Consider the following 27,808-nt stretch of genomic DNA (forward strand, 5'->3'; position numbering starts at 1 on the left):
GTAGTGTTCCATGATTCATTGTTTGCGTATAACACCCAGTGCTCCATGCAGTATGTGCCCTCTTTAATACCCATCACCAGGCTAACCCATCCCCCCACCCTCCACCCCTCTAGAACCCTCAGTTTGTTTCTCAGAGTCCATAGTCTCTCATGGTTTGTCTCCCCCTCTGATTCCCCCTCCTTCATTTTTCCCTTCCTACTATCGTCTTCTTTTTTTTTTTTTTAACATATAATTTATTATTTGTTTCAGAGGTACAGGTCTGTGATTCAACAGTCTTACACAATTCACAGCACTCACCATAGCACATACCCTCCTCAGTGTCTATCACCCAGCCACCCCATCCCTCCCACCCCCCACCACTCCAGCAATCCTCAGTTTGTTTCCTGAGATTAAGAATTCCTCATATCAGTGAGATCATATGATACATGTCTTTCTCTGATTGACTTATTTCGCTCAGCATAACACCCTCCAGTTCCATCCACGTCGTTGCAAATGGCAAGATTTCATTCCTTTTGATGGCTGCATAATATTCCATTGTATATATATACCACATCTTCTTTATCCATTCATCTGTCAATGGACATCTTGGCTCTTTCCATAGTTTGGCTATTGTGGATATTGCTGCTATAAACATCGGGGTGCACGTACCCCTTCGGATACCTACATTTGTATCTTTGGGGTAAATACCCAGTAGTGCAATTGCTGGGTTGTATGGTAGCTCTCTTTTCAACTTTTGAGGAACCTCCATACTGTTTTCCAGAGTGGCTGCACCAGCTTGCATTCCCACCAACAGTGTAGGAGGGTTCCCCTTTTTCCGCATCCCTGCCAACATCTGTCGTTTCCTGACTTGTTAATTTTAGCCATTCTGACTGGTGTGAGGTGGTATCTCATTGAGGTTTTGACTTGGATTTCCCTGATGCCGAGCGATGTTGAGCACTTTTTCATGTGTGTGTTGGCCATTTGGATGTCTTCTTTGGAAAAATGTCTGTTCATGTCTTCTGCCCATTTCTTGATTGGATCATTTGTTCTTTGGGTGTTGAGTTTGATAAGTTCTTGATAGATTTTGGATACTAGCCCTTTATCTGATATGTCATTTGCAAATATCTTCTCCCATTCTGTCGGTTGTCTTTTGGTTTTGTTGACTGTTTCTTTTGCTTTTTATCTTGATGAAGTCCCAGTAGTTCATTTTTGCCCTTGCTTCCCTTGCCTTTGGTGATGTTTTTAGGAAGAAGTTCCTGTGGCTGAGGTCGAAGAGGTTGCTGCCTGTGTTCTCCTTTAGGATTTTGTTGGACCCCTGTCTCACATTTAGGTCTTTCAACCATTTTGAGTCTATTTTTGTGTGTGGTGTAAGGAAATGGTCCAGTTTCATTCTTCTGCATGTGGCTGTCCAATTTCCCAACACCATTTGTTGAAGAGACTGTCTTTTTTCCATTGGACATTCTTTCCTGCTTTGTCGAAGATTAGTTGACCATAGAGTTGAGGGTCCATTTCTGGGCTCTCTATTCTGTTCCATTGATCTATGTGTCTGTTTTTGTGCCAGTACCATACTGTCTTGATGATGACAGCTTTGTAATAGAGCTTGAAGTCGGAATTGTAATGCCACCAGCTATTCTTTTCTTTTTCAACATTCCTCTGGCTATTAGGGGTCTTTTCTGGTTCCACACAAATTTTAGGATTATTTGCTCCATTTCTTTGAAAAAAGTGGAAAGTATTTTGATAGGGATTGCATTGAATGTGTAGATTGCTCTAGGTAGCATTGACATCTTCATAATCATTGTTATTCCAATCCATGAGCATGGAATGTTTTTTCATTTCTTTGTGTCTTCCTCAATTTCTTTCATGAGTATTTTATAGTTTTCTGAGTACAGATTCTTTGCCTCTTTGGTTAGATTTATTCCTAGGTATCTTATGGTTTTGGGTGCAATTATAAATGGGATCAACTTCTTAATTTCTCTTTCTTCTCTCTTGTTGTTGGTGTATAGGAATGCCACTGATTTCTGTGCATTGATTTTATATCCTGCCACTTTACTGAATTCCTGTATGAGTTCTAGCAGTTTTGGGGTGGAGTCTTTTGGGTTTTCCACATAAAGTATCATATCATCTGCAAAGAGTGAGAGTTTGACGTCTTCTTTGCCAATTCAGATGCCTTTTATTTCTTTTTGTTGTCTGATTGCTGTGGCTAGGACTTCTAGTACTATCTTGAATAGCAGTGGGGATAGTGGACATCCCTGCCATGTTCCTGACCTTAGGAGGAAAGCTCTCAGTTTTTCCCCATTGAGCATGATATTTGCTGTGGGTTTTTCATCGATAGCTTTTATGATATTGAGGTATGTACCCTCTGTCCCTAACTGTGAAGAGTTTTGATCAAGAAAGGATGCTGTACTTTGTCAGATGCTTTTTCTGCATCTATTGAGAGGATCATATGGTTCCTGTTCTTTCTTTTATTAATGTATTGTATCACATTGATTGATTTGTGGATGTTGAATCAACCTTGCAGCCCAGGAATAAATCCGACTTGGTCGTGGTGAATAATCCTTTTAATATACTGTTGGATCCTACTGGCTAGTATTTTGGTGAGAATTTTTGCATCCCTGTTCATCAGGGATATTGGTCTGTAATTCTCCTTTTTGATGGGGTCTTTGTCTGGTTTTGGGATCAAGGTAATGGTGGCCTCATAAAACGAGTTTGGAAGTTTTCCTTCCATTTCTATTTTTTGGAACAGTTTCAGAAGAATAGGTGTTAATTCTTCTTTAAATGTTTGGTAGAATTCCCCTGGGAAGCCATCTGGCCCCGGGCTTTTCTTTGTTCGGAGATTTTTGGTTATGGGTCTGTTCAGGTTTTCTATTTCTTCCTGGCTCAGTTTTTATAGTTTATACATCTCTAGATATGCATCCATTTCTTCCAGATTATCTAATTTGCTGGCATATAGTTGCTCATAATATATTCTTATAATTGTTTGTATTTCTTTGGTGTTGGCTGTGATCTCTCCTCTTTCATTCGGGATTTTATTTGTTTGGGTCCTTTCTCTTTTCTTTTTGATAAGTCTGGCCAGGGGCTTATCAATCTTATTAATTCTTTCAAAGAACCAGCTCCTAGTTTCGTTGATCTGTTCTATTATTCTTTTGGTTTCTATTTCATTGATTTCTGCTCTGATTTTTATTATTTCTCTTCTCCTGCTGGGTTTAGGCTTTACACTCTGTTTTAAAACAGCAATTTCATTATATATTGCAATATTGTGTGTCAGGAATTTAGGTGATTCTTCTGCTCCACACGGTGGTAAGTGGAGTTACTCAGCTGGACTGGGCGAGAAGGCACAAGATGGCCTCACTATATGCTAGGCATCTCAGTGGGGGTGACAGGAAGATGGAGTATATCTGAAACTCTTTCCCTCTCCACAGAATCTCAAGACTTCTCCCTGTGACCTGTCCCATGAAGATGGTGATCACACTTCTTAAATGGTGGTTTGGGGCTCTTAAAGACCAGGTCTGGAACTGACACAGCCTCACTTTTCCAAGATTCCTCTGGTCAAAAGAGTTATAAGCAAGCCCAGATTCAAGAGGAATGGGAGGAATAGACCCCACCATGGTAGAAGTGTTGAAAATTTGTGGCCATCTTTAATGGCCTGGAAGGGTTCAGGAGCTCCTTAGAGATTAGCAAGGTGAACAGCACAGAAAGGAGACAAGGTTGGCTAGGACAAGATTTAAATAGCTGAGAGAGGGCCTTTCAGATATCAAGAGAAGCCTTGATTACATCCATTTATTTTTAAAAGAGCCTTGATATATTTTTAAAAAGTAAGTTAAGAAATGGAAAAACTAGCTACAAAAATTGTATTATATTTAAATTGTTTGTAGTTTTAAGAATTAATATGTTTACGCAGCACACTCAGAATACAGTGCTGAAATATACTGTGACCTACACCCCCTCCCCCTGAGATTCTGATCTAATTGCTAGGAGATGGAGCCATGGTATCACCATTAAAAAACAAAATGAACAAATAAAAAACTCTCTGATAAATTTTTTTACACAGCCAGGATTGAGAAGTACTAGCTTAGACAGTACTGGAACTGAAATTCAACAAGTTGGTTCATCTTGAAACAATTAGCACCATTTATAATAAAGATTGCTTTATTTCTGATCTCAAGTATATAGGATAAACAAATGAGTTTCTTGGCATTCTCTGGTGCTTAAACTAAAAAGAGTCAAGTTCTGGAGGCTTAAATTTTGAGTTAACACCTACACATATGTTGTGACAAATGCATTTGTAATATAATTGGCCTCTAGTTTCCAGGCCTGTCTGCCTAGTGCTCAGGATGCTGTGTTCACATCTGAAAAAGTAAGTTCTTCACAAACAGTTATTAAATATTCCCTGAGGACAGAGCATGAGAAGAAAGTGTTGACCTTTCCACTGGAGGCCTTGGCCAGTGCTAGAAGCAAAGCTGTGCACTGAAATAAGGCCCCAAATCTCTTGGCTCCAAATCTAATCCTACCAAGACTGTTTTCTAGGTACTCTGCAGCTGCCCACCCTGTGTCATAGTAGCCCGGAAGCTGTGTAGCAGGAATGTTCTTTTCACTTTGTTCATGTTTGAGAGCCCCTTCAAGGAAGCTTGTAACAAATTACAACATGACAGACACTCAGTGATACAGTGAGGACTCAGAAAGATACAGAAAGGATGTGATAGAGTTTTCATATTTGTAGCCCTTCCCTTCTCCTCATCCCTCGGCAACTCCTTTCTCTGTTTATAATACCAGTAAGTCCTATTCACTGGATGCCCCACTTTAATTTAGCACTTACTTCATCCAGGCCTATAATTATAAGTAGTAGCGACATCTATATGTAGAAGGTTCAGTGGGTATAGTCTTCTCTCAACTTCTGGATAATCCATAGTTTCCCACCTTATTCAATTATACCTTCATGATTTTTGTTATTTATGTATCACTAATAACATTATTTAATTTTTATATCACTGTTAGTCGCTCATTTTTTAAAAATTTAGTTTCGTTCCAAATAATGCTAGCCACAAAATAATGGCATTATTTGTTAGATTCATCTATTTTTAATACACATTAAAAGAATTCCATCGCAATTAGTACTTTTTAAAAAAATATACATCCATGCACATGAACCATTTGGGAAAAATCAGGATTATCCATCATCCTGCAAATAATACCTAAATAAGTTAGTATTCTTTTAGGTGCAAGTAATAAAACACCCAATCCAACTGATATAAGCAAAAAATGGAACATAAGGCTCCCATAAGCAGCTTTATACAGCTGTCAAATCCTGCCCCTTTGCCTCAATGGATCTCAGTTTGCCTCCTCAGAAGTGGCTTTATTTTCAGACTCTATGTGTTTTCAGCTAGACCTCTGACATTCTTATGCTCGCATCATTATGATACTCAAGTAGATGAAGAAAAAATATTCAGTGTCCTCAGGAGTTAAACAAAAGTCCCATAATTGAATTTTAATCATCTTCATTGGCCCGAACTGGATCAGATACCCAGACCTGAAAAAATTATTGTGTCTAGGCTAGTGGGATGCATTGATTTTCCAGTGGGGCTTCATCCCACTGGAACTGGTTCATCCAAAGTATGACTAGGTTGTTTTTTTTTCCCCCAGAAAAAGGAAGAATAGATGCTTGTGGACAAAAACCAACAAATATTCACCTCAAAGTTATTTATTCTCTTTCTCCTGATTTTTTTTTAAAGATTTTATTTATTTATGTGAGGAGAGAGAGAGAAAGGAGAGAGCATGAGTCGGGGGAGGAGCAGAGGAAGAGGGAGCAGACCCCATGCTGAGTGCAAAGCCCCATGTGGGGCTTGATCTCATGACCCTGAGATCATGACCTGAGCCAAAATCAAGATTTGGCCACTTAACCGACTGAGCCACCCAGGTGCCCCTTTTCTCCTGATGATTATGTATAACCTTTATGTATATTGTTCTTACTCATAATCTGTTGTATCCACCTTTTCTACTTACCTACTTGTAGAGATATGCATATTAATATTTTATGGAAAGAGCTATACTTAACAAGACACACAACTTCATGTAAATTTGCAAAACTTATAAAAGGAATAGAAAACTTGGTATCCTTGCAGTTAAAATCCAAAGTGGGAAACAAAGGCTAGATTGTATTAGATTGGATTAGATCCATCCGTCTATAATAAATACTTGAATTTTCTTCTGTGATAGATGCCTCAGCATATTTGGTTTAGGCTTATTCGTAATACTCTAATTGCTTTAATTATTAACAAATACTATACAATTATGCTTTTACATAGATGATCTGATTAGAACTTTACATTTTGGTGAGCTAGATATTATCTTACTCTTACAGGTGAGAAAACCTTAAGGTTTAGAAAGGTTAATTAACTTACACAACTAGTAATTTACACGGCCAGTAAGTAATAGAGATTGAATGTAAATCCAGGTCTTTCAACTTCAAAAGCCAAGCACCTCTGACTAGAGATGCAAGTATGAAGGTAATAGGGATATCCAACTCATACTCTGAGTTTTTGAAGTTATTACCTATAGATTGGAAACAACCCACTTTAACTGAGTTGGAATTTTCTACCTGTCAATAGCCTTTTGACACTGGCATTTTGTATCTAAGCAGTAAAACAATGAATAGAGTTAACTTATTTGTTGAGAAAATAAATCAAAATAGCTATCTGACATTGTTTAGTGTAAATTAGAATTTGATTGACAAAATATTTAGCTTTCAAGTCTCTGGGTCAATTTAAAAAAAAAAAAAACATCTGATAAAAAGTAAGACACTCCCTTGCTGAACCTAAAACAGTCAAAGTGGGATCACATTGTTATCTTACAGCGGGAAAATTCTCACAGCAATTAGCGCTGTATGGTGAATGTGTGTGTGATATTCGATCCTGAGATAAGAGGTCTGAGCATTACTTAGGCAGAACTGGAAAGGGACCGTAATAAAAGTGGACTGTATACCATTGATTTTGAGAGCATAGATTGGGCGAAGTCTGAAAAATGAGAAAAGAGAAAATGCAGCGAAGTGACAAATTGAAAATTTTGAAAAATAAAAACTTAGGAAAGAAAAATAAAAATGCCTCAGGACAGTACCTGGCCTTAGTCACAGCTCTCTAGGAGTTGTTTGAAACATTGCAGGTGCAATTATACAGAGATTTAGCGGTATGTTAGAACGTGATCTCTTGATTCTGTGTATATCTTAAAGGAGTGGGCCAGTTTTTATAGTAACTTTGTTCAGTTTTCGAATAAATGTGAAATTTTTGGGGGGGGGACTTTTCATATAGGTTGGTGAGGTGCTGAGCTATTGGGTAGAAAATGAAGATGACTTTTTCGCTGAAATGCTTTCTTCTCAGACATTGTAAAAAGACAATAGGATACATTTTAAGAAATATGGTCTCAATTTAGCTACTTGAAGAAGAAAGGAAGGAAAGGACTCTAGGAGAAAATATTTTTAACTTTTCCTCTTCTTAAGAATGAACCTTTTACTTGTTTGGCCTTCCACGTGAGAAAGTAGATTGTGAAGAATCGTGTTAAGAAAACATAGTCATCAAGTGACTTAAATGCTGTTATTGACTATATATTGTTCTGTCCTTCATATACACCTCTGTTCTGTTTTATTTTATTTCTGTAGATGTCATAATTCATTTTATTTTTTCTTGCCCTATTTAAGGCCATCACAGAATTTTGAGAACATCATCCTTCTTCAGGCTTATTAAGTTGTCCACACCACTTTTTACTATCCATGGTAGTTGCACTTCATGGGACATATGCTTTAGCTCTGGGGTGATATTCAAAAGAGTCATTATGGGCACCAGCCAATCAGAATGGACACCAACCATCATGCTGTAAGAGCATGCCTGCTAGTCGCGGTATAGTTCAGTCTACCCTTCCACTAAATCACAGCGTTCTCCAGTAATTTGCTTTCAAGTAAGATGGGCCAATTTAGAACTTCCATCTTCATGATTTGCTCAAGTGAAAGTCTTTCCTTGGCTATAGGCAGATGAGTTTATTCTGAGCGACATGAAATACATTTCTCTAGTCCTCTTTTCTTTTACGCATGGACTAAAATTATAATTCATTAGGTGATGTAAAACTAGACAGATAACTTATGCATCAGGCAATTTGAAAATTGTTTGAATGATATATAATCATGCAATTTCCATTCAATATGGATTCCAGTGTTTAAGCTTTTTATTTCAGCATTTTAGATGATCTTTGAACAAGGGATTCACACAGGCAGAAGAGATCCTGAGGAATTACACATGACTGGCACCACTGTTCATAAAATGTTCCATTTTTCCATCCTCTCATAAAGATTCTGGAATCTGAAATCTGTGTAATTCATAATTTTTTCCCTTCTTTTGAGTGGACATCTAATGCTATGCAGGTTTCCAGAGACAATTAAATTATAGTGATGTAATTTTCATTTGTTAGCACATTTATAGTTTTTTTTAAGGATGTCAGGCTCTTTTATTTCTTAAATATGCAATGTCCATATTTCATCTGGCCTGGTCTGTACTATCCATAGGTATTGATAATGTTCAACCTCTAGTTCTCATATTACCTTCTCACTGGGTTATCTTTTATATTGTAAATCTCCATTTTAGACTCAAGAATCTTTGTTTCAGATATTTGGAGGACTATAATTCAAATATCAGGGACTAGAAAACATAAAGTCAGAAACAAAGAAGACAGAATTAACTTGAAGTAGGAAACAACTGAGTTAAACATGAAGAACCACTTTTAGTACACATAGCATGTGGTTCTCTAGCATTGGATCAAAAATTAATGATGTAATGTATGGTGATTAACATAACAATAAAAAATTAAAAAATAATTTAGGGAAAAATACCTTCTAAAAGAGTATTTAGTTGGCAAGATTAAATCAATCATAGTTTCATTTACCTTAATAAGTTTCTTTTTTCTTGTAGGTTATGACTTTTGTTCTGAAAGACATAACTGCATGGAGAATTCTGTCTGCAGAAATCTGAATGACAGGGCTGTTTGTAGCTGTCGAGATGGTTTTAGGGCTCTTCGAGAGGACAATGCCTACTGTGAAGGTAATCCTTGTAATGATGTGTAGCTCAGCTGTATAAATTTCTTAGGATTACTGCATGCAAAATTTATTAATTTCCCAGGTTGTCAAGTTGATGGGCCCATTAAAAGCAGTGAATTTAATTTGAAGCATATTAATCAGCTAAAAATAATTATCTTTCAAATTAAAGTTTTTTAGCTATCTGCTATATGTCAGACTAATGAGTTAATATTGCTGGTTTCTTGAATTAAAATAATACTTCCACTGTGAAATTGCCTTCTTTTTTTCATAATTAGATATTCAGATAGTTCACATATTGACATGATTACTGTGGCTTGCAGTTAGAATTGTAGTCAGATTTTTCCAGACAATGTTGTCTAACAAAAGTAATCAATTAACAGGAAGACAAAGTACCCACCGCTATTTTTGTTTGCTGCTGTAAGTAATCTCAGTGGTTGCATTCATGCTTTGTGGTATTTAGTAAATAGCTCCAGTGGAGTAAATGGTTTCTAGTTATTTTTTAGAATCTTAACTAATATCCAAGGTAGTTTATCCTCTCATGGAAACAGTCCAAATACTGTGAGGGGGCCCTTGACATTCACAAATACTGTTCATGAAGACCCTGGAAGTCCATGAGATCTAGTAATTTATTATTTCCCAGAGGCACAGATTTGAATGATTCTCATTAATTATGTGACTAGCTAGTGGGTCTTGCAAGTAAGAACACTGACACAGTGGTGTTTGGACATCTGGAGGGTTCTAGACTTACCTTTCTTAAGTGTCGAGAATGTGCCATTGGTCCTTGGAGACAGAAAACCTCCAAGTTATAAATTTGTCAGCCCCTGTTTAGCTACATGATGATTTATTGGCCCTTGGGAAACCAATTTCTATTGTTACTCTTAGCTTTCAGTAGATTTTATTTTGCCATAAAAGTCAGCATTTATTTTTAAAAGTTGACCCTTTTTTCCAAAGTATTTCATCAAATGCTTCTGATTCAGTCCTAAAGAGACCATTATATTTTTTGCTGAAGGAAAGACATGCCTTTCCTTCCCCATTTATAATGCAGATTTATTTAAAATTCCTCATTTTGAAAGGCTTTATATAACAAATGGATTTAAACTTACTTATAATATATTTTTCATGATGATAGTTGAGATCTCTAACATGTAATAAGCTCCACTGATATCGTCTAAGTGTGTACTATGAAACCTACATGATATAAATTCATGCGATACCTCTTTTTGAATCTTAATTTTATGGTCATTATTTATATTCGGAGCTGCTTCTTTGGTTGTTGTTAAGTATATTCACTCATGTGATAAGTATTTAGTAAGCACCTATTGTGTACCAAGCACTTTTCTGGGTACTGGATAGTGAATGGTGAATAGGTTTCTGTGCTCAGGAGCTCACGTTCTAAGGGGAAGACAGTTGCTTATTTTTGTATATGATCACAGGTCTAATTTTTTAGACAGTGGGTAACCATAGAAATAGAGAAGGCAGTTTCAGGTAATAATATATAATAGGAAGAAAATGAAACAGGATGATGTGATAGAGATTGATTGGGGATTAATTTAGATGAGATGGTCAGGGAAAATCTATGGGGCTTAAGGGGGGAACGTTGACAGTTGACATGAGACTTGATGATCAGGAAACACCACAGAAAGATCTGGAACAGAGCATTCCAACCAGAAGCAATAGCAAGTAGAAAGACCCTAAGTGGGAACTATCTTGGATGTTCTAGAAACTGAAAGAAAGGATAAAGTGATACAGCAGATGAATCAGTTAAGATGCAATTAAAGAATTAAGTAAGGGCCAGGTGATGTAAAGAGGCTCATAAGGATTTTAGGGGAGTGATAACACTTGTATTGAAAAAGATAGCTATGGGTGCCATGCCTTAGATTAACTAAATTGCAGATTATGGGGTTAAATATGGTGGGGAGAACAGAAGCATACATAGGAAGACCAGTTGGAGGGCTATTGCAGTAGTCTAGGCAAAGATGTTGGTGATCTGGACCCAGGAAATAATAAGGGAGGTGAAGAGGAAGGAGCATATTCTTGGTATTTTTTGAAAATAGAGCAAATAACTTGCAGATAGTTTACTGTGGAGGAGAATTGAAGAGGAATCAAGGGCAAGGGGATTAAGTTTTGAAGTTTGGAGCAACACATGGATGGTGTTGCTATTTATTGAGACAGGAAAGAATTCAAGAAAAGAGACCAGAGATTTAAATTAAATAACGTTTCAATGCAACCTATTAAAAATAGGTTTGTATCACTGTTTTCACTTATAAATATGTAGCACAAATTGGCAGCTGCTTTCCATTCTGAATGGATCATACTGAAATATGGTTTGTAAATTTCTTCTTCATGTTATTTCCTTGTCATTTAAAGATAAAATCTTCAAGTTAAGAAAATGATGGAAAAACTGGTTGGTTTATTATTGAGATCTTGTATTTTTCATAATGAGGACTTCTAGTATTATATCTTTTGTTACTCATGTTAAGAGGTTTTTTTTCCCAGTATTCTGATCAAATTTGGTTTTCCTTTTCATTCTGTTATTGTTGTTGTTAACTCTAAGGATGTTTGACTTCTTAGAAGCAACATTGTTAAAAAATTATGCAATTGTACATGTTATCTGTCAGCTGGTCTTATGAGTTCTGGTCCTTGAAAAAATTAGACCTGTGATCATATACAAAAATAAGCAAGTGATAATTTGTAAGTGATGCAAATTTTGTTTACTGAATCTGTGGGGTTGTTTTAATGATATGACTGTAATTGCGACTATTGATTTTTACCACAGTTTACTTGATAAGGGTTAAAATAGCACTGGTAAATGTTGGAGTTCATTTATTCATTTGGCAAACATTTATTAAATGCCTACTTTGTTTAAGGCTACACTAGAGGTGAAGCAGTAAATAAGATATATACATGACTGATATTGTGTCTCAGGCAAGAAAGATAACAAACAGGTCATTACACCAAAGAGCATTTAATTGCACGTGTGGCAAGTGCCCTGAAGAGAAATAGGTTAACAGGGGCTGATCTGTATGGGTGGTAGTGCTTGAAGAAAATAGAGGTTTCTTTGGAAATCTGAAGATTAAGTAAACATCAGCTAGGCATAGAGGTAAAGATGGGAAAGAAGGGAATTTCCTAGTAGAGGACTCACCATGCCTCCAGGCCTCCAGGTGGAGAGAAACACTTTGTAAGAACGGATAGAAGGTGAAGAGCAAAGAGAGAGGTGCCTGATGGATGGATGAAGGGCAGCAGGACCTTGAAGGGCACAGTAAGGTCTAAGTAAGGGGTTCATGCTAAGAACAAGGGGGTAGGCGATGGAAGCTTTAAGCAGAGGAGTGCCATGATCACATTTGTGTTCTAAATAAATCACTTCAGCTTCAGGCTGAATGGAAGGTAAAACTGGATGTGGGAAACCACATGGGAGACAGTAGTAGCTTACACTGAAAGTGGAGATGGAGATGTGGATGCATTTGAGAGCATTTGTAAGGTAAAACCAGTCCTGCTGATTAATTGGGATAGGAGATGATGAGGAGAGAGGTTTCCAAGGTTGATACTCAGGTTTCTGGCCTGAGCAATAGGCAGATGTCGGTGCCGCTCTCTTAGGAAACAGATTGGGTGGGAAGACCATCATGTTGGGTTGGGGTACCTATGGGACATCACAGTTGAGTAGTCAGTTGAATATACATGGATGTGGAATTCAGAGAAGTTTAAGTTGTACATAAAATTTGGGATCATTTAGCATATAAATGGTAGTTGAAGAACTGGAAGGAATTACCTAGAGAGGCTTGAAAACTCTAGAGTTTGAGCATTTTATAGAAAAGATATGTGATGGAGACAGCAAAGCTGTGGCTGAAATGTAGGAGGAAAGAAAAGAAGGCAGTCTCACAGAAATCAAGAGAAAGAGAGAATTTCAAGAAGAAAGGGGAATTCTTCTTAGCAAGAAAGAGGAAGACTGAAAGATGTCCTTTGCATGGAACTTTATGGAAGACACTGAGGGCATCAGCAATGGCAAGTTGGGTACAAAGGTGATGACAAAAGCCAGTTGGGAGCACATTGAATATTGCATCATGGGAAAAAATGGATCTGATGAAGGGACAGAACTCCTTCCAGATGTATGCCTATGAAGGGAAGGAGGAAGAGAGAGCAGTAGCTTAAGGAAAGTGGGACTAAGGAAGGATTTTTCTTCCCCACCTTCTTTTTTCCTTTTAAGTTCTGTCTCTCCCCTCCCCTGGTATCTCAGCCACGTAGATGATAACTTCTCATTCACGAATGAGTTTTGCAATTCTTTAGATATTTATAAACATGGCTTAATATTAAGATTTTATGAATGGATGTTTTATTCACCTTTTAGATACAAAGGATCTGAATATTTGGAAGTATATTGGCCTACTTTGTATTTCTTGTGAACTGTATGTTTACTGTATTTATTTCCAAAATTATATATTCATCTCCATCCATTCACTGTCCCTCATTCCCTATAGATTCTTAGTGAAATTTTAGTACTTCCCCTTCATTTGGTCTCTTGTTAGGACATATAGTCTATAAGAGTTGTCAAAAATCAGGTTGGCCATCATGTTTTTCAGAATGGTTCTTTGTTACGTGTCTTCACTCTAAAATGAAAATTGTAGGAGCTTTTGATTTTGTGACTATATTTTCTTTCTTGACATCCCACTATTCATTACTATGTTAGGACCACCGTGGCATTCCATTTCAGAGAGTGTCTTCAGAAGTTATCCTTTTGCTAATTTTTTCTCTTCAGTGCATAATTGTTGCCAGGGATATACTGTGTCAATCCAATAGTGCATGATGTTGAGGAAGCTTCTTCCTGATTCCCAAACCCCTTAAAATAATTGGCGTTATTGCTCTCCAAGCCTTTGGCATTACACCAAGAATAGGAAAATAATTCTGCATGAGTCATTCATATAATTGCATATCACATATAATTACTGAAATTGGTAGTTGATACTAGTGAACCCTGAAATCAGTTTGTAAGACATTTCTTCAAATTAACAAAAATACAGGAAATTGTTTGGTATAATCTGAACTCCCTAAAGGAATAATCTTTTATTGATAGACCACTTTCTCTTGGATTCATTTAATCTCTTTCATTCTGACTGCTGCTGCCGGATAGTTTATACTTCATGTCACGTTCATCTTAGTTATTCTGTCTTTAGTGTCTCATCCCTTCCTACCCACGAGGACCTGTTCTCCAGACAATGTTGACAAAACACCATTCCTTCTATTTGAGAGCCCATAGTGCCTTCCTGTTGTCCGACACAGCAAGCTCCTTTGCTAAGGTTAAGGTTCCAAGGCTGTCTGTTGCCTGGCCCTACATAGTTATGCATCCATTTATCCTTAGCAGGTCACCTTTAGCTCTCTTAATCATTTCCTTTCCTCAGGACGGTTCATCTGTATTATGGATTGCATTGTGTCTCTCAAAAATTCATATGTTGAAGTTCTAATCCACAGTACCTCAGAAAGTGACCTTATTTGGAAATGGAAATGTTACAAGTGTAATTAGTTAAGATGAAGTCATACTGGTGGAAAAGGGTGGGACCGTGCTCCAGTATGACAGCTGTCCTTATAAAGTGGGAACATGTAGACATAGACACAAGGGGAGAATGTCATGTGAGCATGAAGGCAGAGATTGGGGTGATGTAGCTACAAGCTGAGGAACACCAGAGATTTCCAGCAAAACACCAGAAGCCGGGCAAGGGGCATGGAACAAATTGTCCTTCACAGCCCTCAGAAGGAACCAACCCTCCGACACCTTGATTTTGGAAAATTAGCCTCCAAAATTGTGAGACAATAAATCTCTGTTGCTTAAGCCACCAGTTTGTGGTACCTTATTATGGTAACTGTGGCAAACTTCTATAATTTGGCAGAAACCCCTTTTGCTTTTTGGCCTGACTATCCATGATTTAATTATACTTCTAGACTACTTACTTTTTCTTTTCTTTCTGAACCCTTTCTTGATGAATTAAGCACACAGATTTAACTTCTCAAATCTATTTTAAAATTTTATCTGGCCAAAGAATTTGTACCTTGTTCTATACTGGTTTATATCCAGTTGTCCAGTTGTAATATACTTTCTTATATACTGTATTATTTATTAAAGAACTCATGTATATATGCTTCTTTATATTTCTCCCACCTGTGTCTTGTCATAGACTGTTTATTTTCCTCGAATTCTTATAAACTTCTAAAATAGAGATAGACAGTGTAGAGTTTAAGAAATATTTGTTTATTGGTGGTTTGAAATGCTTAGATTTGCTGAACAGATGGGCACTTTTAGGCTACCTCATCACTAAAGAATTACTGAGGACAAGCATTGAACTTATTGAATTGTGCTTATATTGCATAAGAAAGTCTAATTGTGATATTGATTTTTTATAGGTAAAAAGGGATCCAGTTGTTTTAAATTGGTATGTTTTGGTCCTTAAAAATTATTTTGAGTAGTGCAAGAGAAGGCATTCATTCATTTAACACACTTGTTATTTATTAAATTATATGTACACTGAAATATGGCATTGCATATTGAAAGGACCAAAAATCCCAGAAATTTCCCCATATCTCTCTTGCTTTTACTGTACACTCAAGTTTTTACTTAAGATTTTAATTCTGTCTACAATTTGCAAAGCAACTCACTTGAACATTAAATGTCTGACGTGTAGATTGTGCTTAATTTAAATGCCATTTGAATGTGGAGATTAGAATATTAATAAACATTAGTTTATTACCTGCTATGTGCCAGGCATGGGACACCTGCAAACATAAATTATAAATTATATTTAGATATCTACTTTCTTTCTTTGTTCCTTTCGTTCTTTTCCTTTTTTTTTTTTTAACCTGTTATCAAAAGAACACTATCTCCTCTCATTTCCTTCCTGTCTTTTTAATGCAATCCTTTGGCTAAGGATACCTCTTCGCCGTTGTTTATTATTCTGCATTTTGGGAGATTCTAGCCTGTGTGTGAAGTAATGTGAGCATAACTCTTAATGAAAACAAGTAATTTCCCTATTTTTTTCTATTTTGTGTTCTTTTTTCCTGCCATTGTTTGTCAATAGGGCTGTCATAAAAAATATCACCTACTCCTAATAACCATACGATTCCTAAGAGACACTTAATATACTTTCTAGATACAATATCTGATTTCTTCCAGCAGTCCTATGATGCAGGCATTTTTATAATATCCTGTTTTGTGGTTAAGAAAACTGAAGAGATTAGACATCAAATGATTTGCCCCAAATTGTTTACCCAGTAAATCCAGGGTTCAAATTCATATCATCTATCTATAAATTCAGTGTTTTTAAATTTTTACTACTTTTAATTTACTTATTAGATACATAATCTAATTCTTATTTTTATAAATAAGAATAGCATATAGATTTTTCTTCAGAGAGACATTTTTTAAAGCAGCTAACTGGCCTTACAAATTGAATGTTTCTGAGAAGGAAAGATAATCTGTACTCCATCCAGAAAGCAGCTCATTGGTATTAGAGAATTAGAGCTGAAACCATGGTAAATAACCCACATAGGAAGACAATGGGAAAACAAACTTTCTTTCCCTCCTACCCTTCCTTCCTTCCTGCCTTCCTGCCTTCCTTCCTTTTTTCTCTCTTTCCCAGCTGATTACCACTTCACAATTCATTTAGTGTGAATTTCTGACATAGACAATAGCTGCATATCATTAACTATGAACTACAGAGGCAATCTGAGAGGACTTCTTTAGGAATGAGTGATAGCCCCACAGAGTTGCTCCAAGAGATATGAAGAGAAAGATGCAGAATGAGCTCAATCCTCTGATTATAAGCCAAGCACACAAGTCCCCACTGGAGTTAACGGGAGGCCTGTTAACAGAGTGGGGATAAATAACCAGAGGACTGAGCCCTGTGGGATTAATTAGGGAATTCTAGTAGACACTGTAGCTTTTCAAAATTATGGCTAATGACGCACTCTCTGTGTGTTATGGTAGAGTTTCTTAAATAAAAAAAAAACCCAAGGTTACTATATTAATCAGCATTCTCCATAAAAACAACCAATAGGACATATACTGACAGAGAGAGATTGATTGATTGATTGAGACATTGATTGATTATAAAGAATTGGCTCAGGGAGGCTGAGAAGATCCCAAGATCCGCAGTCAGCAAGTTGTATATCCCTAGAGCCCATGGTATACTTTCAGTCCAAGTCCAAAGAACTGAGAACCAGGAGACCAATGTTGTAAATTTCAGTTCAAGGGCAGGAGAAGACCAATATCCCAGCTCACAGTGAGGCAGGCAAAATATCCCTTTTACTCAGCTTTTTGTTCTATTCAAGTCTTCCATTGATTGGATGAGGCCCCACAGGTTAGGGAGGCAATCTGCTTTCCTCAGTCTACCAATTCAAATGTTAATCTCATCCCGAGGCACCCTCACTGGCACACCCAGAATAATGTTTGACTAAATATCGGTCATCCAATGGCTTACTTGGGTCAACAAAGTTAAGCATCACAGTTACAAATTAACAAACAAACAAAAAAATAAATGAGAGGAGCAAAAGCATTTCTGATGTTTTCAAATATGAATTGGACTTTTAAAGGCATCATCTATTTATCCAACCAATTGAAAAAGTTGCCACATAAAACAACTTTCAGAATTAATATGATATCCTGGTAACCAGCAAAGACGTTGAATCAGTAATCAAAAACTCCCAATAAACAAAAGTCCAGGGCCAAATGGATTCACCGGTAAATTCTACCAAACACTTAAAGAAAAGTTAATACCCATTCTTCTCAAACTATTCCAAAATATAGAAAAGGAAGGAAAACTTCCAAATTCATTCTATGAGGCCAGCATTACCCTAAAACAAAAAATAGATAAAGACTCCACTGAAAAAGAGACCTACAAGCCAACATCCCGATGAACATAGATGCAGAAATTCTCAATAAAATACTAGCAAACCAAATCCAACAATACACTGAAAAAATCATTCACCACGATCAAGTGGGATTTATTCCTGAGTTGCAGTTGTGGTTCAATATTTGCAAATCACCTCATTAATAAAAGAAAGGATAAGAAACATATGATTCTTTCAATAGATGCAGAAAAAGCATTTGACAAAGTACAACATCCATTTGTGATAAAAACCCTCAATAAAGTAGGTTTAGAGGGAACATACCTCAACATAATGAAGGCCAACTATGGAAACATAAGTGTTTTTAGGCATTTAGGAACATCTATTTAACATGTTCACTATGCTGAGGAGATCAGTGTGTGTGTGTGTGTGTGTGTGTGTGTGTGTGTGTTGTTTTTCATAAAAATTATTCCTTCTCCAATTGAGAAGTTTTGTGAAAAGCTTTTGAAAATCACTATCAAGTGACCCAGCTAAATTTGAACTTGCATTAGCAGTTCTTCTGGGCCCATTCATCATTTACTCTCTGTGATACTTAACTTAAGCTTCTGCTGACTCAAAAGCAATTTCTGTTCACTTTCTGTAAACTTGAACATCATTAAGATATTTAAATTGGAGGAAAAGGGCATTTTTTCTTTGAAGCCATGGTCTCCTCTGATATGAAGGGAAGACTTTGAATTTTTAAAATCAAACCTAATAAGGAGTGCACTTCTCTGAACTTCTTAGCCATAGATTATTATGCAAAGGAAGCTGAAGAAACAATCAGTGCTACCCATATACTATCCTTTTGAAACAAAACACCATAGTTGTGTGACTTTCATGGTCGGCTGATTTTTTTTTTCTTCCAAAGAATGCACTTCTCCAGGCTAACCCATCCTCCCACCCCCCTCCCCTCTAGAACCCATATTAAAGAGGGCACGTTCTGCATGGAGCATTGGGTGTTATGCACAAACAATGAATCATGGAACACTACATCAAAAACTAATGATGTAGGGCGCCTGGGTGGCTCAGTTGGTTAAGCGACTTGCCTTCGACTCAGGTCATGATCCTGGAGTCCTGGGATCGAGTCCCACATCGGGCTCCCTGCTCAGCAGGGAGTCTGCTTCTCCCTCTGACCCCCCCCCCATGCTCTCTCTATCTCAGTCTCTCTCTCTCAAATAAATAAATAAAATCTTTAAAAAAAAAACAAAACTAATGATGTATGGTGATTAACATAACAATAAAAAATTAAAAAAAAGAATGCACTTCTCTAGAAAATATTCATGCTTAAGTCTGTTGGAGTTCATGATCACCTTTGGATACTATAAAGAAGAAATTATGAATCAGTCATCAATTAATGATACATTTATGTATTAAATAGGGTTAAGAACAAGTACTTTTGAAAGAGGACTTCAGCTGCCTCCATTTTGACCTCACACTTTCTAGTTGGGTCCTTTCCAACTTGTCTCTTGGCTCAGGCCAAAGACCCTGAGGGCAAAGCATCCCCTGATATGAACAAAAACTACTCTCTTAAGCAATAAGGACTGCCCTGAGCCAGCAAGAACCTTGCTTGTGATTGACCCCAAGACAATGATGGATTTGACCTTTGCTGCCCACCTGCACCTACTTACCCACTTTTGTCCCTCATTTGCCTTATATAAACTTGGAAGTACTTTCAGTACTTCGGAGACAGTCTTTGAGACTTAGTCCACTCTCTTTCCAGTGTTGGCCTCACTGACATAAATTCCTTTCTGGTTTCACCACCACTCTTTTCTTTGCCTTTGGATTTGGTCAGGGCGAGTGGCCGGATCTGATCTGTTTGGAACTCCCAGAGCCAGGTGCACTTTCACTCCTGTGTTCCAGCTACACTTTCTTCTCTCTGAGATGGAACTATAGGCTCTTTTTAGGAATTTTGATTTATGATTGGTTTCTATCAATCACCAGCCTTCATTTAGAGACTCTTTGTTCATTGCCCATTTATTCACAGTATTTGTTGAGCATGCTTTATGTGCCAGGTGCTGAATGGGTGGTGAGCATATAGCTGTGAGCAAAACTGATTAAGCTCCTGCTGTCATGGAGCTGACTTTCTAATAGAGGTAGCATTTAAAGTCTATGTCCATTTTCCAGATGCAGATGGAAACAAGATTTGTGATCATTGGTTTTGTGCTTTGTTAATGTAAGTAGTCCTGACTTTATTCTCTTTGGCAGTTGTTTTTTAAGACCTTAGTACTCAATGTGCTGGTCCACAGACCAATATAGGCCATTACCTGGGAGCTCATTAGAAATACAGAATGTCATACTTTATCTCGGACCTACTGAATCAGAATCTGCATGTTTACAAGATCTCCAGGTGACTCCTATGCATTTGAAAATTTGAAGAGTACTGGTTTAAGGCATACAGCTTATTTAATTGATTATCTTAATTATTTGGTAACTATCCAGTGTTTTTTAGCCATATGTTCAACTGGAGAGAAATTTCAGTGTTCAGAGTCTGGTTTTTTTTTTTTTATTGGTATACAATTTGGTTTCCTTGACATGGTTTCTTACTGTGTGGCTCAGGCTGCATCAAAATCACCTGAGGAGGCTGTTAAAAATACAGATTCCTGGGGCGCCTGAGTGGCTCAGTCGGTTAAGCGACTGCCTTCGGCTCAGGTCATGATCCTGGGGTCCTGAGATCAAGTCCCACATCGGGCTCCCTGCTCTGCGGGAAGCCTGCTTCTCCCTCTCCCACTCCCCCTGCTTGTGTTCCCTCTCTCGCTGTGTCTCTCTCTATCAAAAATAAAAAATAAAAAATCTTTAAAAAATACAGATTCCTGGATTCACCCTTAATTCTGCTTAATTGGGTCAATGTTGGGTCTCAGTAATCTGCATTTTTATAAGTTTACCGGGTGATTCTTATGCACATTAAAGTTTGAAGAGGATTATTCTAGATTAATTCTATATTGATATCCTTCTAAGGATGAGTTTTCAAGAATTGTCATTACTTTTGAATTATTCTTTTTTTTTTTAAGATTTTTTTTTTTTTAATTTATTTGAGACAGAGAGAACGAGAGAGAGAGCATGAGACGGGGGAGGGTCAGAGGGAGAAGCAGACTCCCCGCTGAGCAGGGAGCCCGACGCGGGACTCGATCCAGGGACTCCAGGATCATGACCTGAGCTGAAGGCAGTCGCTTAACCAACTGAGCCACCCAGGCGCCCCACTTTTGAATTATTCTTTAGTTAATATGCTCCTGCCTAGAAAGATGAATTATTGAGCCTGTGTGGTCCAATATTTCTATTTATCATGTGGTGGGAGTTTTTTGTGTTTTTTTGTTTGTTTGTTTTTTAGATTTTATTTATTTATTTGACAGAGAGAGAGAGAGAGCGACAGCAGGAACACAAGCAGGGGGGTGAGAGAGGGAGAAGCAGGCCTCCCGTCAAGCAGGGAGCCCGAGGCGGGGCTCCATCCTAGGAACCCGGGATCATGACCTGAGCTGAAGGCAGACACTTAACGACTGAGCCACCATGGCACCCCCATGTGGTGGGAGTTTTAACTAGAGTTTTCAACCTTAGCACTATTGACTTTTTGGACTGGACAATGCTTTGTTATGGAGGGTTATCCTGTGCATTGTAGGGTATTTAGCAGCATCCCTGGGCTCTACCCACTAGATGCCAATAGCACAACCGTGTTTGTATCCCGTACTCCCAGTTGTGATAACCAAAAATGTTTTCTTCAGACATTGTCAAATTTCCCCTGGAGGACAAAATTGCTCCCGGTTGAGAACCACTGGTTAATTAAGTAAATACTAGGAAGATAGCTGTATGTGAGCATGATACCTATCCCCAGTTTCTGTTACTATTATTTGATCTTCTTGAGGGCTTTGGTTTTATACCAAGAGTGCAGAGGAGTTTATGTACAAGCATGTGAGGGCTGCCTGACACTTCAGGCTGGCTTTACCAGTGAATGTGGGAAAGACATAATGTGATGATGGGGAAGAGGATAAACTTATATTTTGGACATAAACAAGATTACTGTAGGGCCTAAGTTCCAAAGAACAAAACAAAATTAGATAGAAGAATTTTTTTTTTTTTCCATTTTTGAGTAGCTCTGAACAGTCTGAAGAAGATACTGTGTGATGTCTCAAGAGTTTTGTAGCTTTGGGGATGGCAGCTCTTTTAAAGGGACAAAAGTAGGGACATGGAGATATGCACTAGCTTTGGCAGAGACTCAAGAGAACATGGAAAAGGCCCAGGGGATGCCCAGGGGCAGGGTTGTAGGCAGTGATAGCAAGTATATGTTGATTTATTCCTGAGCCCATAGAAACACTCAGGGTACACTCAGAAGTAATGAGGGAGACGTTGAAGGGAACCCTCAGATTCATCAGCAGGAATGGAAATTTGTATCCATGGCCTGTAACTTTATTACATTTCTGGTATGATTTTGAGTTTTGTTTGGCCCCCTATTTTTACCAGACTGCTTACCTTTGCATTTCTTTGTAGTATGCAAGAAACATTTGCTGCCTGCCAATGTTAAAAAGTATTTATAATTTTGTCACGCCTTTACTGCTCAATTGTTTTTTTTTTTTAAGATTTTATTTATTTATTTGAGAGAGAGAGACTGAGAGAGAGAGAGAGCATGAAAGGGGGGAGGGTCGGAGGGAGAAGCAGACTCCCTGCCGAGCAGGGAGCCCGATGCGGGACTCGATCCAGGGACTCCAGGATCATGACCTGAGCCAAAGGCAGTCGCCCAACCAACTGAGCCACCCAGGCGCCCTTTACTGCTCAATTGTGTCAGTGCTGAAAAGTAGTAAATGGGAACAAATACTTATTTTGTATACCCATCTTTTGCAAGAGTCAGTCTAGTACCCAGATAGATACTCTGCAGATTTGTAGGAGCAGCTACCTGTAATGATGTCTAAAAAATATATGTCAGAAGAAATTTTGAGATTTAGCAGACAAATGAATGTAAAATGTTTATGTGGCTCAAATCAAAATCTTGCCTATTTTGACGAGTGGGGGCAGTACTGATGTTATGGAAAGAACGTTGCATAAGAAGACTTGGGCTTAATTCTTACCTCCGTAGTTTATTAATTGTGAGAATTTGTGCAAATCACTTAATATCTCTGAGCCTCAGGTTCTTCATCTATTAAATGGGCACATTTGTGTTATTAGGTTGGGAAAGCAGAGGTCAAATAAGATGAAGTAAGATGAAGTATGTGAAAAATTGCCTTCCAGAAAAGTTAAGTCCTTGGTAAAAGTTTGTGATTAAATATGTATTTATTACTACCAGTGTGTCAGCCAATTCATGCAACATGAATTTATTTTTGGAACGAAGATGTTCACTCTTAAGTTTATTGAAGACTTGAGGCAAAAATACGCTGAGAGTCCATATGATGATATTGTCTCATAGCTTAAGCCAATTATAATGAGGTCTTTAACTACTTCAGTAGCTAAGTTACCATGGATTATTTCCAGAACCAAATCACTTTATGCCAAATTCCTTTCTGGTCTGAATAACATTCTAATCAGTTCTTAGATATAGAGTATGCATAATTTATCCTCATTTTGCAAATTATATGATAAAACTTTAAATTAACAGTGGGAATTTATGTTATTTTTCTGTAGATGAGCAGTAGGATAAAATACCCGGTAATTATTTGCATGTACTTGTTTATTAATACTAGGAAGAAAACGTCTGCTTAGAATTAAGCGATTCATTGTAGATCATTTGCAGGTATCTTATATGAAGCAGTGGTTTATTATTATTTTTTCATTAAATGAAAACTATTTTTTTAAAAAAGAATCTTTTCCCCTGGAAAGAATCCATTTGAAGTGATATGTGGCTTGTCACATGATTAACAATTTTTAAAAATTTAATTGATGGAACTTTTGCAACTCCATTAAGTTTCAGGTCAGATGTAACTTAGAGATTATATTACAAATACCAGCTTTATCTTGCCTTCCAAAAAATCCAAGTCATGTGTCCTAGTTAAATCTGTTAAAAGTCTTGAAGTCAACTAACACTTGCTTGAAATGAAACCACCAATAGCATTCCCTTTGCAGTTTCTTCCTTTCTTCATGTGTTCATTTGCTTCCAAGAAAACCAACTCCAGTATAAAATAAGATAATCTCATTGCATCAAGGATATCTGAAAAAAGGCTTGGATAGAAGACGGAAATTTCAGCATGGTTAATGGCAGGGAACAGTATAGCTAGAAACGTGTAAGAATTGCACAAATAAAACAAATCTAACTTTGATTCAGTGGCCCTGAGATTCTGTTTGGGATCCTTTGTGAAAACGTGATGCTATGAAAAAAAATGAAAAGACACAGTCAAAGCAATAGACATGAGAGTAAATGTTAGTTTCATTATCAGTACCATGAATGGACAAAGGAGTAACTTTTTAGGAGATAACACTGGCTGTGGATTGCAGGAAGCAGTTAGTCATAAATTAAATGAACCTGACAGAGAAATGAGAGATTTGAGATACGTTGTGGAAAAGAACTTGACTTGTTTGGGCAAATGACTGTTCCAGAGCAAGAAGAGCCTCATGTGTTTGGACATTATGGCTTGAAATTACATCTCTTATTCATTGGTATGGTATAGAAATAGGTTCCTGGGATTTTAATAATACAGAAGAATATTTTCATTTTTACTTTTTTATTCCATCTTAACTTTCCTCCAAGTAATTTTTCTTTGATACAAAGAATGTGCTCCCAGGGGCGCCTGGGGGGCTCAGTCGGTTAAGCAGCTGCCTTCGGCTCAGGTCACGATCCCAGGGGGTTCGAGCCCCATATCGGGCTCTGTGCTCAGTGGAGAGCCTGCTTCTCCCTCTCACTCTGCTTGCTGCTCCCCCTGCTTGTGCTCTCTATCTCTCTCTCTGTGTCAAATAAATAAAATCTTAAAAAAAAAAAAAAAAAAGAATGTGCTCCCAGACAGATTTTTACAAGATGTTCATATCCTTAAAGAAGAACGTGATAGTGAAGAAATGGGACTGAAAATGTAGGACTATGCTTGTTGGTACTGAGTTGTTGTGAGGTCATACTTCCTAATCAACATTAAACATTGATTAAGATTGTCAAATTTAACATTGCAGTTTAGTTGGTGATTTATGTATAAACAAGCAGTTGGAAATTGGAGTGGTTCCATATCTTTCATGAAAGCACTGATGTAATGTTTAGATTAATAACTCTGAATAGGCATCAATTTGGATATTGTAATGACTGAAACTCTTGTTTTTGACAAAATAAATCAATCTTTGTTAAATTAGTTTTTAATATTTAAAAATACTAATCTGCCTTTTTGGAAAGAGTGCTGTTCAACTTGATGAATTTTCAAGTCCAATGTGACAAGGCAATCTTTCAAATGAGCCTGTCTGTTCCATAATTTCAAGCAAATTGGATTCGGCCAAAATAGCTACTAACTAGCCATGAATAAGCCCAGACAAAAAGTGCAGAAGTAGAGACAGATGGACTCCCCATGGCCAAAGAGGTTAGGGACACACTGGGCAGGAATTGGAGCTTCATCTGGGCCTTGAAGAATGAATCCAATTTAGATTGGCAGGGGAGTAAGGAAAGGGAAAGAGCAAGACGTATTTTGGAGTTTTTTTCTGCAACAGGAGGATTATAGCCAGGGGTGTTAGATCAAACTGCTGAAATAGGGACCAGATTGTGGAGGAACCATGGGTTATATGGAGTGATTCTATTCACGATTTGCAAACTACTAAGTTACCGCAAACATTTGGGCAACTTCCCCACTTCATACGGGCTCCTGGGCTGTGAAAAGGGGGTAACTCTCTAAGTGCCCCTTAAGTCACAGGGTTGTGAGAATTAACATATAATACAGATGAACATGCACCACCAGAACCAAAGTGTTATAAAAATGTCAAGTGGTAGACCTGTGGGAGCTTGACTGCCAACCCTGCTGGGTGCTATTCTCTGCTTGAGTAATCTTACTATGCAGCCCAGCTCAGTTTCTTCTCATTTCCTACAATGATTATTGTAAACCTTCACCACTCCATGCAAATTTTTGATTCTACCCATTCTCTTATTCTCAACAGGAAACTTCTTTACCAAGAAAACAGAGAATAGAAACTAACCCCCCTTCTGCTCCCCTTACTTAAACCCACATGCTTCATGCCCACCCTTTCTTCCTTCTTCCCAGTCTCGGTGGAATAGATACCCTTTCTCTTGGGAGTGATGAGTCCATCTGAGGACTGAATCTCATCTCTTCCTGGCTTCAGAGGAAACTTATTCCATCCATTATCCCCTCAAACTCTGTTTTCAACTTATTTCCATTCGCTCCTTCCCATCAGGATTTAAATATGCTCACGTATCTCCCTTAACCACACATCCCTTCTAGCTTTTGTTTTATTGACCTCTTCCCCTTTTTATCCGAATCTCTGAAAGGTGTAATTGATTTTCACTGCCTCCATTTCTTCATGTCAGAGGCTCTCCTTCATCTACTTCAGTCTAGATTTTTCGCCCCAGCTCCCCTCCAAACTACTTTCACCAAGGTCACTGATAACTTCCATAATGTTAAATCAGACCTCGTTCAGCCCGCATTTTGCTTGACCTCTAGGCAGCAATTAATTCTATTGATCACCCCCCCCCCTTGAAATACTTCTTTACCTTGTCTTCATGATACTACATTGTATTGATCAGGGATCAGAGTTGCAAACAACAGAACCCACTCTGGCAGTTAAAGCAGAAAAGGAATATATTGAAGGATGTTGGGTGGCTCACAATAAATGTGAAAGGACAGGTTTAGATGATGTTCAGCCAGGACCACACATGTCACACGTAGGTACAGATCCCACTACCTCTGCCTCGCTTTGTCAACACTACAACTCACACGAATATTGCCTACTGTTCACTGATGACGTCTGGGACCGGACTCCAGAACCCGTCCTACTGCTCCTATCCTGAATGCTGAACGCCTTCTCCACCCTGCTTGCTAGATTTCACAACCTTGCTTCCTCGTGAATTCTCTTCTGAATTGAAGTTTCGCGTAAGGGCTCGCGATGGAAAGTCCTAGGTTACAAGGCTATAGACTGGCTGCCAAGTATGCTGAAATCTGAGTTGTGACTTCCATCTTGGGGAGGTGGGGATTACCTCAAATATAGAAGGTGTTGAAAGATGATTGCTGACCACTATGTCAACGTTCATCTACCTCCAACCCTCTTCTAGTTTTGTTGCTACCTCTCTGAGTGATCTTTTCAGCCTCCTTGCTTTACTTGTCCCTTAAATGTTGAAGTTCCCCAGGGCCCCTGTCTTATTTTTTTCCTCCTCATTCTGCACCCTCTCCCTGGGTGATGTTGTCTAATACCATGGCTTTAATTACCTCCTCTGTGCTTGAGGCTCCCAGATCTTGACTTCCAGTCTTGTCTTCTCTCCTGATCTCTATCAACATATATATCCATATTTCCACACTTTGTCCATATGCAACTAGAATATACTGTCCCAGACACAGAAAGCCAAACTACAAGTGAGCTTCCTCCTAGCTTCCAGTTTTGCTCTTCTCGCATCCATCCTGTACCTTGCAGTTAAAAAGATCTTGCTTAATGTCATTTCATTCACTTGCACCCTTTAGAGGAGAAGCATCCCCTCCACCACACCCCCCAAACACACACACACGTGCATATCCCTATATGGGCAGACAGTGTCTCTGGACAGTTGCACAGGAAATTGGTAAAAGTGGTTAGGAGATTAGGAGTGGGACAGTTGAGTGGCTGTGGGTTGGACTGACTTTAATTTTGCACTATGTTGTACTTTTACAGTTTATACTCTGTGTACATATGATATAATAAAAAATTGATTTACAAAACTTCAATAGATTCCCATTGATCATAGGATAAGGTCAAATTCTTTTGTGTGTCTTACAAGATCTACACACAAAATAGCTCCTGCTACTTCATTAG

The 27,808-nt window shown here is 37.9% G+C and overlaps 1 protein-coding gene across 1 annotated transcript in view; it reads left to right on the forward strand.

Annotated features, from left to right (window-relative positions):
• NELL2 (neural EGFL like 2) overlaps positions 1-27,808 on the forward strand; it is a 324,025-nt gene that overhangs the window by 143,425 nt on the left and 152,792 nt on the right. The window contains exon 12 of the mRNA XM_035002828.1: positions 8,925-9,053. Within this exon, the coding sequence (XP_034858719.1) occupies positions 8,925-9,053 (129 nt within the window). The remainder of the gene's footprint in view (positions 1-8,924; positions 9,054-27,808) is intronic.

This window comes from Mirounga leonina, unplaced genomic scaffold, assembly GCF_011800145.1.
Source record: "Mirounga leonina isolate KUSES-001 unplaced genomic scaffold, KU_Mleo_1.0 Mir_126, whole genome shotgun sequence".
NCBI lineage: Eukaryota > Metazoa > Chordata > Mammalia > Carnivora > Phocidae > Mirounga > Mirounga leonina.